General features: G+C 40.8%; 1 protein-coding gene across 7 annotated transcripts in view; it reads right to left on the reverse strand.

Moving 5' to 3' along the window:
* Nucleotides 1-4,164: 4,164 nt before the first annotated feature.
* Nucleotides 4,165-22,569, reverse strand: part of col15a1b (collagen, type XV, alpha 1b) — a 54,170-nt gene continuing 35,765 nt past the window's right edge. For 3 of the 7 annotated variants that reach the window (XM_034613621.1, XM_034613620.1, XM_034613615.1), the window contains 29 exons: nt 22,365-22,418; nt 22,179-22,214; nt 21,897-22,034; nt 21,697-21,756; nt 21,526-21,561; nt 20,865-20,906; nt 20,231-20,293; nt 19,786-19,821; nt 19,595-19,678; nt 18,951-19,016; nt 18,461-18,496; nt 18,120-18,182; nt 17,888-17,977; nt 17,328-17,363; nt 17,082-17,135; nt 16,707-16,763; nt 15,402-15,461; nt 15,056-15,100; nt 12,002-12,083; nt 11,752-11,777; nt 10,459-10,557; nt 10,223-10,367; nt 9,999-10,081; nt 9,739-9,870; nt 9,428-9,532; nt 8,614-8,688; nt 8,266-8,463; nt 6,834-6,949; nt 4,165-5,304 (listed from right to left, as the gene is read on the reverse strand). In XM_034613621.1, coding sequence (XP_034469512.1) covers nt 5,082-5,304; nt 6,834-6,949; nt 8,266-8,463; nt 8,614-8,688; nt 9,428-9,532; nt 9,739-9,870; nt 9,999-10,081; nt 10,223-10,367; nt 10,459-10,557; nt 11,752-11,777; nt 12,002-12,083; nt 15,056-15,100; nt 15,402-15,461; nt 16,707-16,763; nt 17,082-17,135; nt 17,328-17,363; nt 17,888-17,977; nt 18,120-18,182; nt 18,461-18,496; nt 18,951-19,016; nt 19,595-19,678; nt 19,786-19,821; nt 20,231-20,293; nt 20,865-20,906; nt 21,526-21,561; nt 21,697-21,756; nt 21,897-22,034; nt 22,179-22,214; nt 22,365-22,418 — 2,340 coding nt within the window. In that variant the 3' untranslated portion in view covers nt 4,165-5,081. The remainder of the gene's footprint in view (nt 5,305-6,833; nt 6,950-8,265; nt 8,464-8,613; nt 8,689-9,427; nt 9,533-9,738; nt 9,871-9,998; nt 10,082-10,222; nt 10,368-10,458; nt 10,558-11,751; nt 11,778-12,001; nt 12,084-15,055; nt 15,101-15,401; nt 15,462-16,706; nt 16,764-17,081; nt 17,136-17,327; nt 17,364-17,887; nt 17,978-18,119; nt 18,183-18,460; nt 18,497-18,950; nt 19,017-19,594; nt 19,679-19,785; nt 19,822-20,230; nt 20,294-20,864; nt 20,907-21,525; nt 21,562-21,696; nt 21,757-21,896; nt 22,035-22,178; nt 22,215-22,364; nt 22,419-22,569) is intronic. The other 4 variants (XM_034613622.1, XM_034613616.1, XM_034613618.1 and 1 more) reach the window with 3 other exon arrangements.

Below are 22,569 nucleotides of genomic sequence, written 5' to 3' on the forward strand. Positions count from 1 at the left end.
TCAACATTTTAACGTAAAAGCAGCTTCAGTTTCCTTACTTTAGTCTTTAATGAAAATAATTGTGTGGATCTGAATCAGAACACGGGGGCTCTTTAAGTATATTTAAAGGAAAATTGATTTATTACAGCTTCTATTTTTGTAGCTCCTATTCAGGCAACTGCTAGGATCAGGACAACATGGCGGCATCAATGAAACAGCAAATACAAGCCCTGGTTGTAAACAAAACAGGCGAACAGTACCATTACATAAACAATGTAAACATCCAAAGCTGCTGATGTGAGAATTACTAGCATCACCATAAATTTCCTCCCCCAAATCCATCAATGTTTCAGAAAACAGATTCTCTGACTGCCGCCATGTTTGAAAATGTCAGCAGGTTTGATGAGTACCGTGTTACCATCATGGATTCTTCAGACTCCTCATGTTCACTCGCTTATTGAGCTCAGCCTAGTGAACACTGCCTTAAAGGTGCCTCATTTTTATTAAATATGCATTTTAGGGAAAAAAACTGTTGAAACTGAATACAAGACTCAACATCAGAATTTAGCAATTAGAAGATGTATAATCTTAGACCTATATACAATATTTCCACAAAAAGTTTTGCTCCTGTTTTGACACAACTGCAGTTTGATTGAATGTGGCCTTTCCTGTACAGCCTCCCCACATTTCACTCTCCGTCCTAACTCCTTCAAATCGTTGCAGTGCGCAGTTGATTTAAGGACAGGAGAGTTTTCACACTGCTGTCTTCCTGAGTCCAGGACCTCATGACCCCGTTCAGACCTGGTATTGACATCCATCCTGAGGGATCCCATCACAAGTGGTCAGCTCTGAGATCAGGTCTCAACGCACCCAAATGTGACTTGAGATGCGATTACAAAAAAAACAGATTAGGTGGTCGTCTGATGCGGCCACATTCTTTTGTGTGAACGCAAATGCGTCCTGGGCCACATATTAAAGGACCGCCCACTCAGCTAACGTCCTCTGACCCGCTACAGTTGAAATGTATTTTTTGATTTGCTTGTAGCCAGCGCCACAATATCAACACTGACCACCACATAATGACTGATACTTTTGTTGAATTGATCAAATCTTTCCTCATAGCTGTGCAAATTCAATTATTAATTCCTTCAGCCCCTCGTGACTCCTCTCTGGTTTATTTTATTGAGCAGGAAGTGAAAGCAGATCGCAAGTGGTCACATGTTAATACCAGGTGTGAACAGACAGACTTAACACTGTCCACATCAGATCTCAGGAACGGACGTTTATACCAGGTCTGAACAGGGCATGTGGCAACACACACTGGGAACCATCATCTGAATGCTGATTTGTCGAGATCCATCATGCTCCTGGTCACACCGTGTCCGCGGTGTTTTGTAAACGCTCTTGGATCAAATTTGGATGTTGGTTCTCAGGGACATGTGGCCGTGACAGACGCTCTCTTCTTACTCGAGCCTCAGATTTGCACTGCAGCGATCTCTCTCTGAGTAATGTTGGATATTTGCATGTTTGTATGTTTAGAGACCTGTGTTTGGGCCTTGTTTTGTTTAGGGAGTGTCAAGTAGAGAGATCACCCGTCTGTCACGGCTACACTTGTACATAGTGCTCACACATTAATGAATCATTACAGCCATTTGTATAAAAAGACACCAGGTTTGGATCAGCTGTGTGAATCAGGCCGACATAGATGAAAGTTTTTCGATGTTACCCATTTAATTCTGACACAGACAGACGGAGCTGTTTTACACTAGCAGAGTCTGACTCACCGTCCTCAGTGAGACATAGAACCTCCAGAGGAATTTTTTAATTTCCAGTTTGTTTTTATGAGCTGGACCCTGTGAAGTCCTATACTTTTATTGTTGCAGTCTACAGAATAATTTTAATCTAAAAAAAAAAAAATGCAACTTGATACAAAACCAATCTTGTCTGGAGATTGTGGCTGATTTTACACAGGTGGAATTTTGTTGGTCTATTTTCTTGCTTCCACTCAGATACGTTCACAAAAATGTTTTACCATACTTTTGACGTTTTAAATGAAAATACCAAAATTCGAGCCAAAAAATAGGATTCTATTGATTGTATGACGACTCCTGACGTGTGACAGATGTTGCATTATGAAATATCGTTTGTCCGTCAAACATTTTTGTTTCAATCTGATGCTTTTTTTATTGAATCTTCAGAGGGGTGTGGCAGAAAAAGTCTATTGACATTAAGAGAAAGCATTAAGTAAGTTTGAAAATAGGTTATTTTATATTTTGTATTTGTGTAAATGAAGCCAAACAGCATTGTAACTCCTGTCCATAACCAGTACTGATATATTCCTGTTATATATCAATACCTGTGTATCAATATATAAACATTGTTCCCATTAAATTCTAAAATCTCCGAGATGCTTATCTGAATTTTATTTTCGTTTTACGTAACACACGTGAATATAAAACTTGTCTTTTAATTATCTTTTTTTTTCTTTTTCAAGCTATTGATTTTATGGATACACTTTTTTATAGACATCGTCGGGTCTTTTCTAAGCCATCTGAAAAATTCTTGTTTCGATGTTTGGTGAAGCCACAGTGATGGAGGCAGCTGAAACCATCACTTATTTTTACTTTGTCCTCGTTTTGAGGGTTGCAGATGTATAGTACATTTTGTGTATAATTTTTTTTTGTCAGGGCTGACGTCTACCTTAACACCGACCCTGGGACTCAAGTCTAAAAGGCTGTGGTGCAATAAGAGGACATTTTTTAATGTTTTTCAGATTGAAGCACACCTGTTATATATCTGTAATTTTTCTTTTTTCCTCTGGAAACTATACGAAGAATTCTCAATATTAAAAGAAAGTGAGTTGATGTTTTGATCCTGGAATGTGCTGTACATATCCATTTAATAAAGTGAATCTTGTTAAAATGTGCTTTATTCTTTTTGGCATTGGTACTGTGAAGTTATTTTGTATTAATTAATTTACAGTTGAAATATATTGAGTGTGAGAGGTAGGGTTGCAAAGGGGCGGACAATTTCCGGTAAATTTCCGGAAACCTTCCATGGGAAGTTAAGCTCGGGAATTTTGGGAATTTTTTGGGGAAAAAATCGCCATATCCCAGTCTGCAGCCATGGAAAGTGCCATCAAGAGAATCCTGCTGGATGATGTGTTTTGGGAAAGAGTGACTAGCAGCCTGAGAATCCTCAAACCAATAGCAGCAGCTATTGCCCAGATAGAAGGTGATGATGCCATCTTGTCAGATGTTCAATGTCTGTTTGCTGAGATCAAAGAAGACATCCAAACTGCCTTGCCCACTTCCCTGCTGCTCCAAGCAGAGGAAACCGCAGTGGTCAAATCGATGGAGAAGCGCCAAGAGTTCTGCATGAAGCCAATACACGCAGCAGCATACGTGCTGGACCCAAAGAAGTATGAGAAAAGCATACTCTCTGGTGAAGAGATCAACAGAGCTTACACTGTTATTACTACCATGTCTCACCACCTGGGTCTTGATGAAGGCAAAGTTCTCGGCAGTCTGGCAAAGTTCCGTACCAAGCAAGGCCTTTGGGAAGGGGATGGGATATGGCAGTCATGCCAGCACATATCTGCATCCACCTGGTGGAAGGGACTTTGTGGATCTGAGGCCCTTGCACCTGTAGCCTCCATCATCCTCCAAATCCCACCAACATCAGCCGCCTCTGAGCGCAACTGGTCACTGTTTGGGCACACGCACACAAAGGTTCGCAACAGGCTCACCAATGCAAGAGTAGAAAAACTGGTGGCCATCCGGGCAAACCTAAGGCTCTTTGAGCCTGACACAGAGCCATCCTCTACAAGGTTGGACAGTGACACCGAAGATGACGACGAGTCAGATGTCGAGGAAGTGGACGTTGATGAGGTCCAGGAAGAAAGCATTGAGACCTGAAAGGATTCAGAGGAAAAACGCTAAAACCAGAGGCTTGAGAAGCTTGACTAAATACAGTACATATACATATTTGTGTCTATATTCAGAGGCTGCATCCCTCAAACGTTGCGTTCTCAAGGTCCACAAAGATCGCCCTCTTTGTGGACCATGAAGAACTTGAAGGATGAACCAAAATGAGGCGCTCTTTTCTACAGAAGCTGAGGGACGCACCCTCCAGCTAATGTCCTGGACACGTGTGTGCATAAAAAAAAGCAAATGGAGGCGCCACTTAAAAAACACAAAATAAGACATTTTATTTTCTGTGAGCACCAGTCAGTCAGTACAAATGTTCTCTCAAGTTTAGTTTGAACAGAAACTTCATAGTCACAGATCATAAAAACAAACACTTCCATGAAAACCAGGCCTACGTCATCTTTACAGGCACGAGACTGGAACTACGTCTCAGTCGACGCACAGTGAGAGAAAAACCTTCTATGTCTACCTCTACAGAGTAAGAAACTAAAACATTTGTCAACAACACAAATATATATATATATATATTTATATATACATGTTACAACATCTTCAAGATCTGAACTTTACTAGATTTTTCACACTATGTCCCGCTACAGTATAAATTAATGAAATTCACACATTGATTTCAACTCTAATGCTAACGCTAAAGCACAGATGTTAATGTTGAGACTAGTTCAGGTCACAAGCAGCAGAAAACTGGAGAAAAACATTTTAAATATCCTGAAACCGACAACAATCATAGATAAATGAGTGTAAACAAAGCTGGTGGTGAGTCTGCAGGGGGCGCCACACTGCGATTATGGGTCAAGCCTTCAATGTTATCTGTGTACTGTGTCTATTTGTATAGCGAGCAAAGCGTCGTGGTAAATGTGCCTTATTTCATTTTAATTATTTTTTTAATCTCTTCAATATGAACGTGATTCAACAATTAGAGAAAAGAACTTTGTGGTAAAAACGTTTTGGGAAAAAATATATCGTGTTTTCCGTCCGTACTCGAGAGTCATGCCTATAACATCATCATGTGTGTATGTGCCTGCGTGTGTTTCCCATTCATGTGCACAGTGTTCACATTTTCTACTTTCAGCATGCCTGCATGTGTGTTTCTTCATGTGTTAACGTGTGTGTGTGTGTGTGTGTGTGTGTGTGTGTGTGTGTGTGTCCTCTGTCTCCTCAGGTCCTCCTCAGATGTGTGTTGCCCACATATGTGTTCTCTATGCACAGCACGACGTAGGGGTTGGAGCAGGAGCGGGTGTGCTGCCCCAGCAGTCGTCCCGTCTGCAGCAGCGCGGCCTGGCCCGTCACTGCCATGTCGCCTGTCCTCCACGCCTCGCAGTAGTTGTGGGTCAGACGGATGCCCACGGTGCTGGAGCCGTGCCACACCAGCTTCTCTGGCCTGATGGAGGAGGAGGAGAAGGGTGAGAGAGTGGAGGATATATGAGCAGTCAATGTGCAGCATCAGAAACAAAGAAAGATAAATAGAGACAGTGCTGTGTTTCAGGTCAACGGTTACTTCGGACTCATGGTGGAAGGCTAAGAGCACGGCCACACATACACGACTGCAGTTCACCAAACTCTGATGTGCTTAGCCAGAAGGAGCAAATGTTTTGTTCTGCTCCTCGCCCGAGCTGATTGGAAGTGAACCAGGAGGCAAAGGTCGGCCATATATGTGTGACTGGCCATGGCCTCAGAAAGGTTTAGGCTCACAGGAAGCCGAGTTTCACGCTCTCCCTGTGTCTGCATGTGCTTTCACTGAGTGCTCCACTTTCCTCCCAGCTGCACGTCAGGTGAATGGAAAATGATTCTCTCATATATAAATTTAAAGTTTTCAAAGGCCTAAAACTGAGACCGTGAAGCCAAATCCAGCTGACACTGGGCGAGAGGCGGAGCACCTGGAGTAAACCAACGCAGGCAGAGCGAGAACATGCAAACTAAAGTTAGAACCCAAGAGTCCAAAAGCTTTATTTTTTGCTTTATGATCATCTATTGCTGACTGTTAGCTTTTCAGGCTAATGCAACACCTCAAGGCCACACCACAGACTGTAATCAAAGATGGACAACATGGACAGGAGGTCAGACCGGATGGCTCCTGGCCTGAATTCGGCGATGGGGGTATGTGGGCACTGAGGTGGCTAGGAGAGCACCTCCATCTGAACCAGAGGACCAATCAGTGCAGGTGAGAGCTGTTAGCTGATTGGTCCTCAGGTTTAAAAGGGAGAGACAGAGAGAGAGACACGTAGGAGAGACACATAGGAAGGGAGGCTGCTGAGCTGCAGAAGTCCAGCAGAAAGTGCTGGTGTATTTAAGTTTGAGTTTTTATGAATTTATGTTTAAGTTATAAATTATGCTGCAAAGCAACAGTTTTGTCTCTGGCTGTGTGTGGGAGACCCCGGTGGTATCCTCCATTGCCACAATGTCGCTCTAAGCCAGAATTTGCACTGTAGCGAGTCGAGGTAGCCAAAGTTTTATATATCAAACTCAAATGTTATCTATACTTACTTAATATTTATTCTATCAAATAAGAAGGGAGAAACTTGACACTTGAACAAATATCAGTGTGATGAGAACTATACCTAAAATGACAGAAATTATCTTTGATTCAAATTTATTCAATGTGTATTTTTTTTGACTATATTTTGGTACATGTACCATCCATCAACATGGAGGAGGTGGGGTTTATGAACTACACTGCAGCCAGTCACCCGGGGCAATGGAGACACTTTTCAGAGCTGTCATGATGTCAACTTTGCTGATTGCAGAAATGTTCTTTTCAGTGAGAGCTGCTGCCCATGTGAACATGAGATTTATGACCTGTCTGATAGAAAAGACGATTGGTTTGGATGATCCCTGCACACAAATACTTTCCCTTACTAGCTCACATGTACGCACGCGCGCACACACACACACACACACACACACACTCACCATGCTGAATCAGTCATAACGTTGCGTCCGTCAAAGGAGTAAATGGGAGTGGATGGATTAAATGTTCCTCCATTCCCAGAGAAGATGGACATCCAACTACTGAACAACACTTCACCCTGAGGAGAAAAGAGGAGGAGAATAAAGGGAAAATACTCAAAAGATGATGTCAACAGTAAATACATCATTTATCAGGATTATAACTTTAAATATGTAGGAAAGCACAGAAACACATGTATTCACCTTAATGAAAAATCTCTTGAAGTTAAAAAATATGATGTAATAACCATTTCTGAAAAAACAGTGATACACCACAGTGAAATATTGTGTGTTATATTTATGATATGAAGATGAATCTGTGATATCTGGTGCAGGGGTTTTCAAAGTCTGAGACTGTGAGTCTCTCCTCAGATAAAGCCTGGACAAAGATTGTGAGATAACATTGTGCATTGTGGAGTTGGACATTTAAAAAAAGTAGGACTAAACAAGGACATCAATTCATGCACGTATATGCACTCACAATTGATTTCATGTGATTATAATGAATCTGTACAGACCAACAATGTGTTGCAGGCCAGAAAGATGAAGCTTACATTTAAAAACTAATTATGGCTTTTATATATTTCAATGACAATTCTATGTAACTTTCCTACATAAGTTCAATGTAAAGGGTCACATTTAATGAATTGTTTTCCATCAGGTTGAGTTGGTGTGAATAAATCAAATAACTTGAGGGTGATTTAATGAAATAAAGTTAAACTTATGTGCATAAATATATAAACATATATTAAACACACTATTTATTGAATCAAATCACACATGGGACCCATGACACCTGCTCCTATTCTGTTTGGCTTGGTTGTGCTCTTTCCCTTTCAGGAAGTGGCAGCAGAGTGGAGGTCGTCAGGAAGATGAGGATCACCCAGGTGGCTGCTCTCCAGCCTATTTAACTGTCTCTCTCTCTCTCTCTCAGCTCCCACATGTGCTGCTGGGATTTGTTTGTTATTTTTCGTACAGTTTCCAACAGGTTGTATCTTTCACTCACCCAGGCACTACATTACATTACTGACTTAGTAGCATCTTGTTTTCTTCTTTTTGTAAATTGTTTGATTTAATGAACACTCTGAATGTGTTTCAAACTGGGAACAATGCAGTGGTTATATTATATTGCATGAGGGAGTGGCGGTGCTTTTACAAATACAGAGACAGTGTGAAGGATTTGTTTTCATAATAAACAGTAGGAATGGGAAATTTATTGTGGCAGTTGAAAGTTGACAAACTCAAACTTGTAACGCAACACATCACCACTGAAATTCAGCTTTGGATGTCATTAAGTCACTTGATGTTTAAAAGAACGAATCCGGCCTCAATACAAAGCTTCAGTGACAATTATTCTGGGGTTACGCATTTAAGGTACGTTTTAATTTGTCCTTACCCTGAGATTAACCACTGGCATGTCATTGCGGTCCGCCTTCCTCACGATGGTCGACAGGTCCTGGAGGTGTGAGGACAGGAAGGCCCTGTACGTGGCCGTCAGTCCCACGGCGCGTGCCTGCTGGTAGCACTGGAAGTCGGCCCCCCGGATACCACGCATATCCCCTTTCAGAGGCGAGTTCAGTGCTACCAGATGGAGCTGGTGGGGCGGAGAAGAAATGCACTTGGTTCCAAATCTGACACGTTATCCTTCACGAATCTGACATCAGTGGGGCTGGTGTTTGGCCAAGTTATTTTTAAGTGTGCGTGCATGGTAGGTGTGTGTAAGGGAGAACATGTGTTTACTCACCCCAGGAACAGCATTAAAGGTCTGGGGTAGTACGTTAAAGCTCGGCTGATATCCTCTACCGCCCTCCTGCAGCTCCTGTTGGAACATATTTATTCATCTATTATTTTAAAGACGCGTTCATCAACAGGAATTATAAACATGATGAACATGTGTGTTTATTTCAGTCTTTCAGCCGAGAGTCCATTCCCAACCTGTGGGGACTGTTTTCTTGTCCTGTGTTGATGCTCTGGAGCTACTTCCGAATTATTCCTTGTCATTAGTGAGTCGTCCTCAAACAGTTCTATGATATACTGTCACTTTTCATTGTTTGTGTGCAGAGCTTTTCATAAACAGTCTATGGTGCAGAGTGAAGTTAGAAAACTTTGTGTTCATCCTACCTGGTTTATCTGCAGCGACGAATTTATAACTGAATTTGCTTTTTTACTGTTCACGTGTGTGGCTTTTATTTATAATTTACATAAATTTACTGACCATGTGTGTATGTCACATACATTGCCCCGCCCCCCACTGACTGCTACAAAGCACTGGTCGCCAGTTTATTCACAGTTTATCAGTATTGAATGTACAACATGTTTAAATCGCAACAAACTCAGCAGAGCACTTCTCTGGGCCACTAACAATACAATTGTCAAGTGTGAAGCCGATAATAATATAATAATAATAATACCTTTATTTGTATAGCACTTATCTAAATGAGGTTACAAAGTGCTTCGCACAAAACTCCATGGCAAAATGAAGAATCGATTGTAATAAAAGACATTCTGTTCAGTCCGATTGCGTGTGTGTGCGAGTGCACGTGCGTGTATGCATGTGCATGGACCTGGCTGTGGCTCCTGTGTGGTCTGCTAGATTCTCCAGGTACGCCGAGCGACTGAGACTCTGCTGAGGAGGAAGGTCCGTGATGGAGCAACTCTCCGAGCTGTAAGACGGACGCACACATACACAGACTCTGGGTCAAATACACTTTAAATAAGTTGAATGGTACTTAACATACATTTTTGCTGATTTTATTTTCAAAAAAAAATACCTATATGTGTGTACATGGATGATAAATTATTGATAAACAGAATGGGGAAAGTCCAACATCCAACCAAGCAGAAACATGTCCGCCCACCATATTCCCACCTGGATCTTGCGCCAGCTGTTCCGTCGTTTGATGTACAGCTCTCCTCCTCTCTCAGAAACATAAGCCAGGGTTCCCTCTGGAGCCCGTTGACTCTCTCTGACCAGAGCGTGGGTGGATTTATAGACGGTCACCTGTACACACACAACACCACAGCATCAGAGCTGTAACTTCATGACAATTACGAAGTTATCAATCACTGAAAATAGTAGTTTTATCATTTTTTTTACAGCAGGGTGGAACTTGAGGTGTGTTTTTGTACCAGGTTGCTGGATCCTGAAGATCCTGAAGATCCTGAAGAGCCTGGTGGACCGGGAGGACCAGGAGGGCCAGGTACACTGTCAGCTGATGACAACACATAAGAGTTACATTTAACAACTAACAAGTTCGTCAGCTTTCACTCATACACAGTATATGTACTGAATTTGATCTAGAACTTTTCTGAGTAGAGATTGAATATTTCTCCATCTTTCTCTTTATACATACCAGATACATATGGAGGTGCAGGTCCTGGAGGGCCAGCGGGGCCAGCGGGGCCTCGGGGGCCAGGTCGTCCGAACCCAGGGGATCCAGGCGCGCCAGGAGAACCTACGGGACCCTGAGGACCCACGATGGACTCACCTTTTGGACCCTACAGGTTCACAAAATAAAATACTAACTTCAGAAAAACTCTAACTCAGGACTGAGACTCTTATAGTATCGGCATTAATATCAGAACTCACCACAAGTCCTGACCTGCCAGGCATTCCCGGAGGACCAGGCCCAGCGGTGTCACCCCTTTCTCCCTTTTCACCTTTGTTCCCCTGATTTCCTCTCGCACCCTGACAGACGAGACATCAGAGATCAACCACAGCACCACTGAGCAGAGGTATGGAAGTGTCAGGAGCTTATTTCAGTATCAGTGATGACTTTTTATTCTCTCTAACTGTATAGATCACCCATATTAGCAAGTAAAATAATAGTCATATACCTTTTTTAGCATTTATAAATTTTTGGCCACCCGGGGGAAATAGAACACGCTGTACCATATAAAGTTGCTGTGTTTATTTTGTTAACAAACAGTTGCCTATTTTTACATCTAGCAGACATTGCGCAACACTGTGTCTCGTCATCCAATAAATTTGAATATATACGTATGTATGTCCAATATACATTTTCTTTTTGCTCTATTTTGGCCTCCACCACCTCCATGGGTTAAATGCCATGCTGAAAAGCTTGTTGTTGCTGTTTTTTACTGTTTGGTGCTGAATAATGGGTTTAATGAGGCACTTTAGCTGAAAACTGCTGAAGTGGATCAGAGCAGTGAGTCTAAGGTATTAAAGGTAGAGGTAATAAAACCAGAACAATGAGCTGAAACATAATGAGAGAGTCTATAGAGCTGGAGTGGAACTGCAGTCATGTGACATTTCTCTGTGCAGGTTCATCTTTCGTATTTGGAGCCAGAGTCTGTGCAGACGTGATCAAGGAAATGGAGCCGCTAAAAAATAAGGTCCTGCAAATACGCAATGCACTTGACCAATCATGAGTCAGTCTCAAGTGTCAATCATGCCATTATATGTGTAATGCATCAAATGATGAAAAATGATCACTTGAACTTACATCAGTGTTATATAACTACCTAAAATTACAGAAACCATCTTTGGAAACGTTTATGTGACATGTACTTCGAATATTTAGTTTGGTCCATGGCCCATCCTCTAACATGGAGCAAGCAGGGTTTATGACCTATACTGCAGCAAGACACCAGTTGGCGATCAAGGCACTGTTTTTTTTGGGGGGGGGGAAGCAGTCACATCGTCCATTTTTATGAACCGCCTATGATTCATTGCTACAAATGACCCCTTTGACATTACATTAAATATACAAGTGTTTAGCATAATTATCTTTTTTATATAAACTAATTTATGAGTGTCGCTATAATGTTACAAAAAAAACCTCACTCTTAGATAAATTGTTGACGCGAAGAACAAGTTTAAACTCTTCAGGAAGTTAGTACTCAGTAAATTAGTACTCACCACAATTCCATCCAGAAATCCAGGTTCTGAGATGAAACATGACATAAATAATACATGTATATCATTATTTAGGATTGCAAAAAATAGTTTATTACATATGAGGTTGCAATTAAACAAATATTTTGAATTCCCATATGCTTTACTGTTTCGTGTAAAGTTACTGGTACTGTTTGATTGAGCATCATAGTGTTAATCACACACAAAAGTTGTGAGTGAGCAATCCGGAACATTAATGATCTAGAGCTCTTACCAGATGTGCCTGGCTCTCCAGGCATCCCCTCATCTCCTTTGTCACCTTTTGCTCCAACTGGATCTCCCCTTGTCACTGACTCCTACACACACATACATGCTCACTAACATCAGATGGATACTATACACATATGCACATGTACACAAATCTGCAGACTGCTGAAAACATAGATTGAATTAATTGTGTAAGTAAAACATCTGTCAAGAATGTGTGACAAAATAGTATAACTTATATTATATAGGGTTATAATAAAAAGCAAAAGATTCCAAAGATTAAAACATTGCTGTCAGCACTGCACAACAACACCTGTTACATACAAGGGATGCATGCTATAGACAGCTGCACGTATACAACCTCCACCCGTCTGTACAAAGTTAGGGATTAAGGTGAAAGCAGGGCTGGGTTGTTAGCAACATGGTGAATGTAAAAGGTTTCCTTGTTTCATCACAGGGGTTTTACACAGTCACCATCCTGGACCTTCCTGTTAAACCACACACTGAAGACTCCAAGTAGCAGCCGACACTTAGCCCATAGAAACTGATACTATGTCCTGTTGCCACTCATCAATAAACCCCCACTGGATTCAATCTGCTCTCTAAAAAACCCACTGCTCTGTAATCACATTACACTGTGGGCAAGTACACAGAAGTAAAGCGAACCACTGCCTGTAACATATAACTCTGTTTGAGGCCTAGAAAATCCGTAGAAATTTTAAGGAGGACCAAGAGAGGACCAGAGATTAAACAATCACTGTGGTAGATTGTTATAAGTGAAATCCAATCTCCATCAATCCATCCATCTATTCATTATCTATAATGTTTATCCACTTAACTGGAGCCAATCCCAGCTGACATTGAGTGGGAGGCGGGGTTCACCCTGGCCAGGTCCCCAGCGGATCACAAGGACCACATAAAGAGACAAACACCCATTCGCTCCCACAGTCACACCTACGGCCAATTTATTGTCTCCAATTAAACTTAACTACATGTCTTTGGACTGCGGTAGGAAGCCGGAGTACCCAGAGAGCAACATGCAAATTCCACACAGAAAGACGCCACCCAAGTCGGGATTCAAACCGGGCACCCTCTTGCAGTGAGGCGACAGTGCGAACCACTCTTATGTGCCTAAACTTCTCTAAGTCTATTGTTTATATGATAAGGCGTATAGTTTGCAGATCTAAAAAAATGTCTCCACCAGAGACACATGAATGATTTTGGTGTAAATCACCACATCCAAAGTTTAGGAAAAATGAGTCAAGTTCCAAGCACAATCCATCTCCAACAAACCAAGCACTGCTTCTATAGTAACAATATGTCTATGTTCCCATCTGATCACTAGTTCAGCTGCTTTGAATTCGGCCAGAGAAGCAACAGCATCACCAGAGCCACTGGAGACACTGAGCCCCATTCTCTAAACAAAACTGTTAACTGGCTAAACAACTTTATTGAATCAATCACATAGTTGGCAAAACTTAAAAAGCTGATCTTCCTTTTAAACACACTTGTCCAGTCATTTTACTTTAGGACCATACAACACGAAACGTCATCAACGTTTCTGACGGTCCACGGGATGATTTGCTCAGACATGAGCAGAAGTCATGAACAGGCTGAGCATCATGTTTATGTTGATATTTGGAACAACATGAGCTGTGGTCAAAGAGTATGAGCATTTTGATCAATAGCTATGTTTGCCTTCCATCATACTCTTCCGTCCTGAACCTTATAGAATATATACTGTCAGCATGGTGTTTGACCAAAACCCCCATACCCAAGAAAATATCATCCATCAGTGGATGATATAGGATCTATTGAATCTATTCTATCTGGTTCTATTCAAGGCTGGATTCGCCAAAGATTCTTTCCCCATTGTTTAGCAAAGGAGAGGATTGCCTGTGATGTAGATGAAGTCCTGTGGCCTGACCCAGCCCAGAGGCAGAATGAATGATTGACATTGCTTACTACTTTAAAACCATACAGTTTTTAAAATTTTTGCTGCCGGTTTTCATGTTTACATTTAAAAGTTTAAATCAGCGCAGGAACCGCAAATATCCTCCAGTAAATAATTTCATTAATTTCTCTATAAAGATGTTTTTTTCCCTGCTATGCTCAGAGTGCATTGTTTTGCATTTATTAATGTGTTATGATTGTCAGTGTTATTTGATGGCAGTGTTTGGTTGTGGGTAAAGATAATTGATTGTTTGATTGTTTGAACACAAGTCAAAGGTTTTGTGAGTGTCCCTTGAAGTTTGGGGTTTGTGTTTACTGTTTTGAGAAAAGGAGAGGAAGTTTCAGGAAATGTGTTTTAGCAATTCGGAAAAAAAGACTGTCAGATACAAGGTTGTACAGCTGAACCCAGAAAACCCAACACCACGAGCACAGGGAGTTTGACTTCTCACACTTTCAGTACAACTGATTAAGAAGGCAGCTTTTCTTTAGAACAAATACTAATTTAAAACTTATCGTAGCCAACATTTATTTATGAATACATTCTCTAGTTTCCTGTTTAAACCAGTTGAACTGAAAGTGATTTCGCACCAACAGGGATTAGATTCAACAATTTATTTTTCTCCTCCCTGTCAGAGTTTCATTCAGCTTCCTCCTCCTGGAGATGATGAGGAGAGTAAGGACGGACGAGGCAATAGCATTTGTCCTGAGTGATCTTATTGGATGCGCTAAATTAATGGCCAAATTACAATAGCAGGTAGCTAATGCATCTTTTATCTCATATCTGGCAACTACTTACAATCCACTTTACATGTAGATCTGTGTAAAAATGATGAAGAATAAGCTGCTAACAGGACAAATGTTAATGCCTGGTGAAATGAGACCAGACCCACAAACATGGAGCCTTTACCAACGATCATTAGGACGCAGGGAGAGCAAAGAGGGAGGGGAGGAGAAAACGAACAGAGGTAAAAGAGGAGGGGAGGAATGGGCTGCTGTTTGTAGCCCAGACCAGAGAGCTGCCATGCTGCCACACCCGCACACCAGCAGAACCACTGATGGTCAATGTCAGACAGAAACCGACCAATCAGGTGGTCCCACTCACACTTACTAGTCCCTTTTTGCAGTGCGGTCTGGGGCGCACGGGGAACACTGTCTTTAAGGATTCAAAGAAGAGCAGCAGAGTCAGACTAAATAAAAGTTTTAAAATTTCAATTATAGTGAATCAACCTGTCAAGTGTTAGGATCTTTATCCGTTATAAAAAACAAAAACATCTAAAGATAGTTGTGCTCCACAGACTGACACTTAATGACTAACATTTTTACGAGTTATGAGATTACAGCATCTTTAAAATGATTCCATTGACTAAAGTTACTTTGGAGAATGAACCCTAGTGAAAATGAAAAGCTGCTAAAGTCTATCAAACTGTTATAGTGTGTATAAAGTTCATACTTACTCCCTTGAGACCAAGAATTCTCCCTGGAATTCCAGGTGGGCCGGGAGGACCTGGTGGTCCCTGAGACACAGAAACAAAACCCTGATATATTATCGATCTATAAAGTTGAAGTGTTAGATTTTTTTTTTTTTTTTAAGAATTCATAACACAGAAGCATTTACCAACGGGAAAACAAAGACAGTTAGACGTAAACAAAAGTGGAACGAAGAAAACCAAACAAACCAAAGGACAAGAGAAAAAGAAGAAGGAGGAGGGGCTTTGGGACAACAGTCAAAGTCAATGGTCAAGTTCAACACAAACATCGTCCAAAACCCCTTTTTTAAGATATCTCTGCTAGTAATTGAGCTAAGGAGACAATCTTACTATACCTGATCAGACTATTGTTCCACATCATATCATATTAAAATCATGAATCATGAAGAAGTCACAATAAAGTTAGCAAATTACGTCATGCAAATTTAAAAAACAACTTTTTCGAGGTATCTCTGCATCCTTTAGAACAAGAGACACGACCTGAAGCTTAGATCAGAAAATCATTTATGATCATATGGTAGGAATGATGTCACCATGACGGTAGTAGTAATGCATTAACTTTTGCAACAAATAGGATTGAAGACATGGTCTACAGCTTATCGAGGTTAACCAATGTGATGGAAATCTGGATCAACACAGAGAGTCACAGGGATTTCAGAGTGAAGATGCAGAACAGTCAAATGCAAGGATCCTATATAGGAGAACTGAGGCTGTCTCTCTGAGCCAATCCAGACTGGTTCTGTAGGCACAGGTTGAGAGAGGAATCTAAACACAGGAAACTGATTTACATATGTTTCCTTTGGAGATAAGCAGACATACATTCAGTTCTTTGGAGAGTAAATAAGTGATAAAAAGGTCATAAAGGTTTCAGGCCATAAAAGTATTTAAACATGTTATATAGGTTTCAGGTCACAAACAGTTCAGGTCATAAAAGTCTTTAGACAGGTCTGCAAAAACTTACTTTTCAACTACAAAATAGTTTTCAACCACACTTAGTTAATTTTTTCACTACACCAATCATTCTTCATAATATTGTATAATGTATGTCATGATGATGTCATTAGGAAATGGCAATATTACAATATCAAAAGTTGCAGCATTTCCTGTTTGAGGTATATACAATGCGTGTCCCCTATGATGTCTTTCATTTGAAATTTGTGTTCATCTGATGAATCTAAGTCCAATATTCACTGTTAGCTCTGTTTTCAACTCCTCCTGCTCCTGAGACAAATCTCTGGCTGCTCTCTGACTGACTCTGGTGCTTTGTCTTACCTGCAGGCCATCAGCTTCTCCTCTGTCCCCTTTCCTTCCAGGCAAACCAGATCGTCCCTACAGGAAGAAAAAGAATGAAATCAGTTTTAGTTCTCTGTATGACTGCAGTGCATCATTTGAAAAGCCAAGCCGACAAACCACTCATATCATTAATGAGAAAAGTTTCCCCAGTTAAAAGTCACTTTTAAACACACAAGTGAATTAGTAGAGAGATCGATTGAAATATATCATTTTTTTACAGAATGTTTTTTCCCACACTGGGTCTATTTTTTTTTTTTCATTGGCTTTTGACCAGCTCCTCAGCAGACTCTCTCACTGCAGATGGGTTTTTTATTCTATGACGAATACACATGCAGATAAACAGAAGCCACTCACCGGGCGACCAGGGAAGCCATATTCTCCTTTTAGTCCTGTCGGTCCTATTGGGCCCTGAAATAAACACAATAACACATCATTGTACTGTACACATCAATACTATCTCTCATCTACTTGATGAAGTATTTAAAACAAATGAATCAATAAATTACAGAGTTCATAAAATGATTTCAGTTATATTATTATTATATGATATTATTATATTATTTAGTTAAGTGATGAAACGTGTAGATATTAATGTCTCACCATAACTCCAGATGGTCCTTGGTACCCACGGTCACCCTACAAAATACAACACAGTACAGATGTGAGATGAGAATACAATGATCATGTGGTATGAAGTCTTTTACAATGATAAACTTTATTTGCTCTCTATTCCAGTATATGAACATCACTGAGCTTTAATGTATTTATTGAAACTTAAAACCTACATTGATATGTGGTGTTTTGATCGTTGTGGTTCTGTTATCAATATATTTCAATAGTCGGACTTACAGTGACTTGAAGAACAGTAAAACAGATCATTTTGACTTTGACTTCTGTAGCATTGCAACTGTGATTCATAATATTCCAATTACACTGTTGAGTTTTATGGAATCGTGATAGTGCAGGCAGACCTCGAGTCTTTCTTATTGTCCAAAATGTGTCTGGTGTTCAGATTAAGAAAGAGGGACCACGGATGGAGGGACCACGGATATATGAAATGACTCAGTGACTGTGCAGCCATCTGACCATTGTAGTGAGGGTAAAATCATCAGTAAGGGGGTAAAGTAGTGGAGTCATTTACAGGTGAAGGTTCACTTTACCTTAATGCCTTTGGGCCCTTGGGGGCCTCTCGGTGCAGATAAGAGAGATCCATCAGCAGCAATGGTGACTCCTGCCTCTCCTTTTTCTCCCTGTTGCAGGAGCAAAGACATTTAATGTCCAATATTTTTTCTGCATTTACAGACACTCGGTAAACTAAATGCTATTAGACAGCGTGATGGCATGCTATCTATCCTAGTGCACATTTTGATTTGCAGCTCAATGATCACTCACCTTGAGTCCTGAAGGCCCCTGGATACCCTGAGGACCTAGGTCTCCCTTTGGTCCTCTGGGGCCCTGAAAAGGAATGACAGCGAGGCACAGTTGAGACCTTTAACCAACATGATAATATTTCAAAGAATTTCCAATTAAGTAAATTAAAATGATTCCATAATTCCTATCCATGGCAAAAAAAAACATTACAGTAGTTCTGCTACCTACCCAGTTTAGCCCAATGATAGCAAAGGTAAAATAAAATAAAAAACAGTGTTACATTGCAAATAATATTGTACAAAAGTGTCCAACTGGTGATACACATGCTCAGCGTAGGTCGTTATGTAGCAAGCTGCTCTTACAGGAAATCCAGCTCTGCCTGCCAAGCCTTCAGTGCCCTGCAACACACGGACACATGCAACACACAGACACACACATTCATATGCATTAAGACACGCAGTCACAACAGACAAGCAAAAGCAGCACAGCTGGATTAATGTCTGGAACAGCCAAAATACATTCTCACACTAAATGAACAACATCATACAAAACTGCAGCTCCAGCATCAAAAAGGATAATGTTACAGTGAAGTATGTTAATGAAGGAGAAGATTCAGCAGCTCATTAAGCTCTGCTGTAGTGGAAATGTCTGTAAAAGTCTTATTTTATAATTCATTTAGTGTATATATATATATATATGTAGCTACAGTATCACAAATGTGAGTTGACATAATCTTTTCGTCACGCTCCTCCTGTCTTTATTGCCTGTAGTCTGTAAGCTTCTGAAATTGTAGCAGCGGGAAACATCTGAAAATATTTTGTCACTTTGCGTTAACAGTTTATTTCTACGCACCATGGGCCCCGGTGGTCCTCTGATCTCTGTGAAGTTGAAAATTCCATCCGTAACGTTGAGGAGCAGCTGTAGACAAAACATACGCTGAGTAAGTTGGAGCGCTGTGAGCTTGTTTCACATGGTTAGATATTTGTAAAATTCACTAAATAGGACTTGAAAATGTATTTGGCGCCGCATGACAGCTGTGAAATCAAATCTGTGGCTTTTACTGTAATCTATCACATTACAATCCATTATCAACTGCAGACTGTAACTCCAAATACACTATGTGCTGTGGTGCTTGAGTCCAGACAGCACTCTTCACCAATCACAGACTGGGGCAGTTCTCCCCTCTGATACATTTGAATCTATCCCATAATACTCACAACCTGTGGGGTTTTTTGAGCAACACACTTTGCGGTTCATCTTGTAAACTAAAATGAACATGGTTTGTTCAACCTTATTGTGATTGGAAAAAATTAAGGTCCTGATCCTTTTGCATTGTAAAAATGTTTCCATGAGATTACATTAAAATAGATGTTGGTCAATACTACCAACATTTAAAACTGTTATCTTTGATGCTAAGTAGCAATTCAAACCCCAGTGCCAAAAAAAACATATTTTTGTTAAGTAAACCGTGTGTGTGTGCATGTGTGTGCACATACATCCTGCAAATTAAAACTAGGTCCAGGCAGTCCAGGAGGCCCAGGTGATCCTGGGATACTGAGTCCATCAGCGCCTCGATCGCCCTTCAGGAGGGAAAACAGAGACTCATCAGTCTTACTCTATCAAAATAAAAGGTAAATAAAGGGGAGAGCATCTGAAGGCTGAACAAAGTGTGACATGTTCAACAAACCTTTGGTCCCAGATTTCCCTTTTCTCCTTTCACCCCCTGTTTGTGAAGTAAAGGGAAATAAAAAGTAAATGTGTTAGCAACCATACTATGCAATAGAGAATCCATTTAATATTTTTATACGCAGCAGCTGGTTCAGAGCAGTAAATGCACCATAGTGGCTTATTAATAAATGAACAAACACATGTCCACAGTTTGACATGGTACATGAGCTACTACCAAAACCAGCTAATAGTTTCCTACTAGTTAACTGCCTTGCTACATTCAAGCTGTTTTGGTCATTAACATGGGTCGTTCCTGTTCCTTTGTGATGAATATACCTAATGAAATGCACACAATTTCGTGCCAAACATTTAACTATCATATTGGGGCTGTTGACCATAGACTGTATATAAAGATGGACATGAAGCCAAATGATCTGAATTGGCCCCCTGGTAATTTCCCTTACCCGAACCCCTGGTAGTCCAGCAGGACCATGAAGACCCTCTGCTCCTGGGTCTCCTGGTTCACCCTGAAATCACACACAGCATGAGGAGTGGCAACCTCAGTCAATGCTTCTTGTGCATCAGCAAACATTCGGTTCTCAAAGGTCATGTTCAGTTTCTCTTTATTTATTTCTAAACGTTAAATTGCAGCGTACTGTGTGCAGTGGATGGAATATTTTTTTCAGTCAGACTGAAGTGTCTGAGGATTCAGAGACTAGAGTCAGAGCAGCGCTAAGTGTTTTCAAATGACCTTCTGGGCTTTTATTGAAGGATTATCTCAGAGAAACTAGTGATTTCCTCTGTGACTCAAATGAATGTTAATACCAGAAAAGCACAAATTCAGACTGAAGTAACTCAAAGTTTGCACTGAAAAGATATAAATGAAATGCAGCTATATTATATATATATATATATATAATTGCATCTCTCACAAATAACTAGAAATGCTTCTTAATCCCTCGCCCTTTGTATCAGTGCACCCTCAAAATCATAAAGAATGACAAAACTATAATAACTAACAATAAAAACCACTTGACTGACAGAAAGGAGAGGAAATCATACGCTGTATGACAAAAAAAAAATTGAGAATGAACTGACCTTGACAGAGATCCCTGGAGATCCAGGGGCTCCGTCCTCACCCTGCAGAAGACATGAGGGAGTATCTTAAACCAGTGAACAAGAAGGAGCAATACATCATGTATATGAAAATTAAGCATTTAGCGAATAAAGTTGAAATGTTGAGAATAAAGTCAAACCAAATAAGAGGAGAACCATATATACAGTATTTATTTTTCATTTTCGTTATCAAGAATAAGGTTTAAATGCTGAGAACTAACTAACATTAGTGCACATGACTGCCTGATCGGTTTTAGTAACAAGTACATTCTGTCGCTTTTAGCGTAAAAACACTGTGGTAATATCAGTATAGCACAACGTCTGTTTAGAAGATTAAACCACACAAGCTTGGAAGAGGAGGCCACATTCGTGCAAACTGAATTAGCTGCTCATGGACAAATACAAGGTTATTGGTGGCTACTACACCCACATGTATCCCTCTGGTAGCTCACACAGCTGTCAATCACACCTCTAACTGGGTTTGATGGACGAGAGGAGTTGAATTTATTCTTGACATTTTAACTTTATTCACAAAATGAAAGATAGACATAGAGCATTATCACCTGTTTCAAATATACTACAATACGAGCTACTGTCTCAAAGCTTAATGAGTACTTCTAATTAAGCTTCATTAATAGATTACCTCAGGTCCTTGTGGGCCAGGTAGGCCAGGAGGACCCTGGGAGAAAAACACAAAACATTTACTATAATGATACAATACAGATAGCATAATAACACACACACACACACACACACACACACACACACACACACACACACACACACACACACACACACACACACACACACTGACCTGTGGGCCTTTCACTCCAGCTCCAAGGAGCATGTCACTCTTCCCTGATCCCTCCATATCCTGACAACAAAATGAATATCAGTATGACATTTTAATGTTATTTGTTGTTCTTCTCTTATTGTTTCCTTCTTAGCTTGGTGAAAGTCTGTGTAGCAGCAGGGATGTGTATGTGTAGGTGGTAGACATAAAAATAGTGTCACCTCTACAAAGAATTTGGTTGCTGGAGGTCCAGGGGGTCCAGGCAGTCCTGGGGGACCTATTAGGCCTCTCTCCCCCTGGGGGCCACTGGGCCCTTGGGCCCCCGGGAGCCCTGCTGTTCCCAGAGAGCCACATTCACCCTGCAGAGAGAAAGAGAAAAAGGCAGACTATTATTAGCAAAATCTGCCCAGTTAACATTGTCCTTTGATTTGTTCTAAACTGAAAAAAACAATCGGGGGTAATATACACATGGTGTTTTCATTTACTTTGAGTTAGTACATTACCTTTGGCCCAGGTAGCCCAGTTAACCCTTGGTCACCCTGATGATGTGAAGAAGGAAGAACAAATTAGATTAGATCCAGATTATTTCTGGAGAATTTCATGACTTTTAGCAAAGATGTAAACCAAGACGATGGGCTGGAGCTCAGCAAGCTCCCGGGCCAGAACCCCATCTATCTGGATGAACATACCTTCTCTCCCCCAGCTCCTTGTAGACCTGGAACCCCATCCTTTCCTGCTGGACCCTGGACACACAAAGTAAATAAATCAGTGACACTTCACAGACAATAGGATAGTACAGAAATAGCACGATTTAATAGTGAGCTGTTCATTGGCCATCACTGAGCTCAAAGATGACAGCATGTCAATGTAAAAGAATACAGTGAGCTTCCTTAA

The sequence above is a fragment of the Hippoglossus hippoglossus genome, chromosome 17 (genome assembly GCF_009819705.1).
Source record: "Hippoglossus hippoglossus isolate fHipHip1 chromosome 17, fHipHip1.pri, whole genome shotgun sequence".
NCBI lineage: Eukaryota > Metazoa > Chordata > Actinopteri > Pleuronectiformes > Pleuronectidae > Hippoglossus > Hippoglossus hippoglossus.